At 34.7% G+C, this 6,662-nt stretch overlaps 1 protein-coding gene across 1 annotated transcript; it reads left to right on the forward strand.

The window, feature by feature from the left end:
- The first annotated feature begins 214 nt into the window (after window positions 1-214).
- LOC131851906 (odorant receptor Or2-like) lies at window positions 215-3,877 on the forward strand. The gene is made up of 2 exons (XM_059202460.1): window positions 215-1,222; window positions 3,671-3,877. Exons 1-2 carry the CDS (start codon window positions 215-217, stop codon window positions 3,875-3,877), a joined length of 1,215 nt encoding a protein of 404 aa, XP_059058443.1.
- Window positions 3,878-6,662: the final 2,785 nt, after the last annotated feature.

A 6,662-nucleotide genomic window follows, 5' to 3' on the forward strand; every position in this document is an offset into this window, starting at 1 on the left:
TTTGACAAGACTATTAAAAGCAATTTATATGAATTGAAAATTGCGAAACACTTATTGCTTACTCTTTCATCACTGTAATACGTACCAAATTGAAGACTTACTATTGCACTGCGAAGGAAATTATTTAATTGTGAAGGAAATTAACCTTCTGAAACTAGCAATACTTACCTGCAAGTGTACCAAGTTGGGTTTGTATCTTGTGGTAGAACTAACAATGAGCGCGAAAGAACTAAGAAGAACTAAAAAGCACACAGAAGATAGTAGAAGATTTCAATCGTTTGACGAAACATTCAAGTATTGCACCTACGGATTGGCGTTTGCATTAATATACCCAAACAGAGTGACCATAAAGAAACGACTTGGCATTTTTGTTTTCTTCATGTTTGCAAATTCAATACAGCTCTATTGGTTTGGGACTGCGTTAGTTACAAGTCTGATTCGATTAGACATGGTCAACCTGACTAGACATTTGACTGTTGGTATCCTTATTATTTTATTTATATTCAAAACTATATATTGCATATACAACACCGAGAAATTCGAAAACATATTGAACACTATATCTGACGATATGATTGAATTCAATAACGAGAAAGAAGCGTTTAAAGATACTTGCGAAGAATATATTAAAAAGGCAAGAATTGGTCAGTTGGTTTGGGTGGTATTGCCGATTTTTCTTGCGTTGCAATACCCGGTTTACGCTGGTATATGTCTAATATATGATAATTTGACAATGGATTATCCGGGTCGGTATATGGTACATGAGATGGATATAGCACATTTAACTGCTGTTCAGGATATCTCGCCATATTTTGAATTCATATTCATTATGAGCTTATTAACTGTTATGTGTTTAGTCCCTAATTTCATCGGGTTCGAAGGTTTTTTCTGCATCTCCACGACGCACCTGTGCCTTAAACTAAAATATGTTAGTTATATAATAAGTAAAGCCTTTGAAGGGGCTGAGGATAGTTTGGAACTGAATAATAAAATAAAACAAGGAATTCAAATTCATCAGAAGGCATTAAAATACTATGAGGACTTGCAAAACTTCTTTGAGCCCTGGTTGTTTCTGATCTTTGTTATGACATCAACTTGTGTTTCGTTCAATTTGTATCAGGTGTACATACTTACGTCACCTGATCCGAAACACATAATTTTCGGTATAACTACAATATGTCACACATACATAAATTGCGTATATGCCAGCAATTTGACACAGGTATTGTTCTTACATTTATTATTTTACGAGCATTTATTTGTCATACAACTTATGATGTTCCATAATTTGAACCCGGAATATTATTATTATTAGGAACCCACGTACTGCTTCTGATGTGTGTGTATTTATGTGTGTGTTGTTTTTTTATTTGTGTGTAATAAATAATAGAACAAAGTATATCTAGGTCCAGTATTTGTACTAAATTTAACAATCTATTACAATTTGCTAAGTATGAATAATTTTTTTGTATGTGTTCCTGTGTATGTATTTATATACGTGTTATTTGTTGTTTTTTTATTATGTCATTATTATTGTATGTATATATTTAAGAGAGTCAATATATTCTATTCTATTTAATTTTCCTATGATATTTTATTAAAGTATTGTCCAAAACTTTGGAATGACTATTATTTTGTTAGTTAGAAACATTATTCTATAAAATTTCTTTGGTTTCTAAAGGAAATTTTGATTTCCATCAAAATTTATTGAAACAAATTAGGCGATTGTATTTTTGGTCAATAGATTTTTCCAAGGTTGCTAGATAAGCCGACATATAGTTTGTCCTTCCATTTTTTAGTTACGTAAATATATTTTCCATAGACATTTTTTTTTTTTATTGATTGCTCTCCCGTTTCTTAAAAACAAAACGGAATTTTTCAATGGAATCAACGGACAATGTGTTATCTATGTAGAATTTGTTTCATTATATGCCTTTTTTTGCCTTTATCCCATTAAATTTGGGGTTGGCGCAATATGTCATTGTCTTCTATGTAGAATATGTTTGTAATTATTAAAAAAATGTATTACTTTGCCTAGCTTGGGACTAGATGGCGTTATGTGAATTGTTCTGAGATATTATTACTTTTAATAATGTACATAGCAAACATCCAAAATAATCATACTCAAGGACACAATTGTTTGCACCGTACAAAGAATCAAACCCGCGACCATCAAATCGCTACACCACCGAGCCCATCTACCCACCACAAGTATATATTATGCTATGCCAACGTATTACGCATAAATCTAAATTATGTTGTCTGTCTATGGAGATATAAAATGCAAAATTACGAAAAAATATGTTAATTAAAGGAAACAAAAAGATGTTTCGGTGGGTACGTTCGCAGAATAAAATTCCCCTGTAAGATGCGCCCAGTGTTTGCTTAATAAATGATTTGAATTTAAATAATGTTCACGCTTGTTGCTTCAAATGTTAAGGATAAAATGTGGCATAATTAGCTCTCGGTGAAATTAGTACTTTTGAACCAACGTCGGAAAGGACGACTTTCCCAATACAACTGCATTTTTTATCTTAGGACTTATCTAATGACTCCTTTTCGAAAGAGAAATAAAATAAAAACACTTAGTAAGTCTATTTTTATAAAGAGTTTTTATATACATACTAGATGTGCTCGCGACTTCGTCCGCGTAAATTGTCTATACTTTCATATAACCTTTCATCCCCTTTCAACCCCTTACAAACCCTTTTTTTTTTATTAAAAAGTAGATTATCTCCTATCTCAGGTTCTAGACTATATGTGTACAAAAATTCATTTAAATTGGTTCAGTAGTTTTGGCGTGAAAGTGAGACAGACAGACAGACTTACTTTCGCATTTATAATATTAGTAATGAGTAAGGATAAGGATAAAAACTCTTTTTAAAAATGGGCTTATGGTTCGATGTAATTTTTTAATAATAAATTGTCTACAAAATCCTTGAAATGTATTGAATACAATGAGCAGCATTTTGCATTTGTTAATAACGAGCAGGCTTGTAATCTGTACGGTGACCATTTCCTAATTAATGGGAAAGGCTTCCCAAGATCATTAACAGCAATTCATATGAACTGGAAATTGCGAAACGCTTATTACTTACTCTTTCATTACTGCAAAAGGTAACAAATTGAAGACTTGCGATGCAATAGCGAGCGCAATGTACATGGTACAAATTATAGTATTATTTATGCAAACCTACTCAACGTTGCAGTTTTGCATAAGTCTAAAGGCTTGAAATTTGTGGAAACAAAATGAGAAGCAATTGTACAAAGGAAACTGTAAATTATTTAATGAAACGTTCAAATATTGCACATATGGAATGGCCTTCGCATTAATATATCCGAAGAAATTGCAATTTGAATCCATGGAAGATGGGCCGGGGCCTGCGTATCTATATGGAACCAACAATAGAGCCGGTGCGGCTTGTGAAGCGGCTGAAAAAGCCAAAGCATGTAAATGACAAACAGACAGATAAAAATTGTAAAAAATGTTATTTTGGTGTATGTACCGTATTTGTATATGCATGCAATGGTTATTTCAATATTACAAACAGACACTCCAATTTTGTTTATATGTATAGATTATAGACATTAACGGTACTACTACTATTACTCCTGTATTTCATTGTAAATTGCTCATCAGAAATTGCAACTTGTTCATAACTTGTTACAGTGCGGTGAAGATTTAGCCCTGGACCTATACAACGTCTCGTGGGAGAAGCGATTTGATATCCGCGGAATGAAACTTCTGATATTCATGATCGCCAGGGCCCAGCGGCCTCTAGAGCTCGGCGGTTACGGAATTGTGGTCTACAATATGCAATTGTTTATTGCCATTATGAAGACATCTTACTCATTTTATACCTTAATTACAAACTAGATGTTACCTGCGTCATCACAGTACCACGTAATTTAGGTTACATTAATGCATCATAGATCATGTCCTAAGGACGGTGTTACATATGAATGTGGATGGTTATAAGGGTAGAGGAAGACCGAAAAAGAGATGGATGGACTGTGTGAAGATGATATGGTGAGAAAGGGAGTAAATAACGGAATGACTGCGAACAGAGATGAATGGAAGAGAAAAACATATTACACCGACCCCAAATAAATGGGATAAGGAAGAAGCAGATGATGATGATGATGATGATAATGCATCGCCTTATATCCTCTCTGTTCAGCATGATAGTTGACTGGTAGAGAAAGCCATCAGGTATATTAAGTCCTGTCACGGTCGCCATGTGATGACAGGAGCGGTGGTGAGAGTAAACACACACAGTAGAGTGTAACTTGTATATTTAACTGTTACATCTTGAATTACTCTCGCTTAGACTAATTACATAAACTATATATATGAGGTACTGCGTGACCTACGTGTCGTTATACAAAACGTACATCGCACAATCTTTTATTGAACGTGCTGATTTGCATCACTATACCACACTACGTTCCTGTTTTTTTTAATTTAAGCATTTTTGACTTGTTTGTCGGACTAGCCTGAAAATATTTTAGCAATATCTTCCACTCAAAAGTTGTCGGAGAGCTCTTGTGTGGAAGATATATAAAAAAATGAAGCTGTAGATGGGGCACCATATAACACAAAATATGTACTTATATGCACCCGTAGTAAGGCAAGTAGTCAATTTTATTAAATCGTACACACAGACATACACAATACAATTCGTATTAAATTAAGTTTCAATGATTCATGAATGATTTATTTATATGCTATAAAAAAGTTTAAACAAATATTAAAGTCTTGTTATTTATAATCATTCTCGCGCTATTGCTCGTGAGTTTAGATTTGTATCTTTGGACGCAAGTTTCTTTATAGCCTCCCAAGACTTTAGACTTTTAACGTTACCGCAGGATACTCCATTCTATATAAAAATAATATCCTCAATTTCAACATCACATGCATCTGTAATGGGACATCTATCTCATAATTTTACCATAATGGGATAGTACAGTTCCTATTCGCAATGTAGTTGATGATTACTTTATTATACATTGGAAATTGTATTAAACAAATATTAATCCGATAAAAACCCCGCTCAATTCAAACGGGAATCGACGAATTGTGACGGCTTGAACCGAGGTTCGAACCCTCAGTCCATTCCAAAACCAAAGTATCTAACCAAAGTCAGGCAGGAGTTAGCCTTCAACCGTTGGATAACTCCCGCAGATTGGGGGGAAAGGTGATTGTTAGTAATGTCGACTGATGATCTCATTGCTAGCAATGTACCATGTCAGGTCGACCTCCACGCGGTTCCCCCTGGAAACCATCGTGATAAATTCTTGATGAATTTATCACGATGGGCTAACTGACCTGACCTCATGCTCATCTTATCATCGTCCACTGGTGCCCCGCCAGCGTAAACCGTTAGCGCAGGCGGGTGCACCATTCCATTATCATCCGTAAAAAAAAAAAAACTCCCGCAGATTTGGAGTGCAATCTGCACTCACCTGCTAAGATTTGGTGACGCTGTAAAGGTCCACTGCGCCCAAAATCGTTAGATAAGTTCCAAAAGCATTCATACTGATGATGTTATCAAAAATTTCACTAATTAGATATTACTTTTATTGTATCAGACATGTTTAATCATCAAGTTTATTAGGTATATTGTATAGTAAAATGCAAGTAATGATTCTTTAGTTCCGCTTTTGTAATATGCATATATTGCGCAATTACAAAGCTATACAGTCTCAAAGCCTGAATCATACGTTGTAATAATCACTTACGCATTAATACATTTTATCGAATTAGGTGTTATTTTGAGGAAATCCATTTCACTACTTAATGGATTTACATTATTTTGTTTAATTCCGCTACAATTAGCATGTGTGAGACCGCAAATATTCAGTGCGGAGATTTTACTACCGTTACGACCTTCTCTAATGTTAATCAAATTTCGATCATTTTTTTTTTGGACAAATCACACAGCGCCATGTAGTCCCAAGTTAAGCAGACCTTGTGTTATGGGTACTAGACAACTGATATAAATACATAGATGATATTTTTTTTGTAAATAAATACATATTATATATAGAAAACACCCAGACCGATACAAACAATCATACTCATGAATACAAATGTTTGTACCGTGCGAGGAATCGAACCCGAGACCATCAGATAGTAAAGCGGTATGCTAAACCACTAGACCACCGAGGCTGTCATTATTGAGTATACACCCGTATGGCGACAAATGTTTCGTCTCTGAACGAGGCATTACCAGGCACTGAATAGAGTTCGGATATAACTTTGAAGCTTAGTTGGCCGTTCAGCGACTAAACCGTGGCGCAAACGTGGGCGTTTGGATATCCAGAAATTTTCTAACAATTCTGTAAGTATTTAAAATAGCAGCTTACTGTTGTAAAGTATCTTGAATTTTCACTATCATATCCTCGTTTAAACTGGAATGCATTTTTTATAGCTCACCTGATGGTAAGTGATTACCGCTGCCCATGAGCATGTGCAACATCTGAGCAATGCAAGCTGGTTATAATGCCGAGAATCTCCCTTCCCTAGTTTGACGCCACATATTTATCAATTTTACATTAGTAAACCGAGTGTACTCTCGATAACAAAATTTCTACAATATAATAATAATTATAATAATCTCAGGACAATTCACACAGCGCCATCTAGCCCCAAGTTAAGC

The sequence above is a fragment of the Achroia grisella genome, unplaced genomic scaffold (assembly GCF_030625045.1).
Source record: "Achroia grisella isolate CSIRO2021 unplaced genomic scaffold, CSIRO_AGI_Agris_v1 utg809, whole genome shotgun sequence".
Lineage (NCBI taxonomy): Eukaryota > Metazoa > Arthropoda > Insecta > Lepidoptera > Pyralidae > Achroia > Achroia grisella.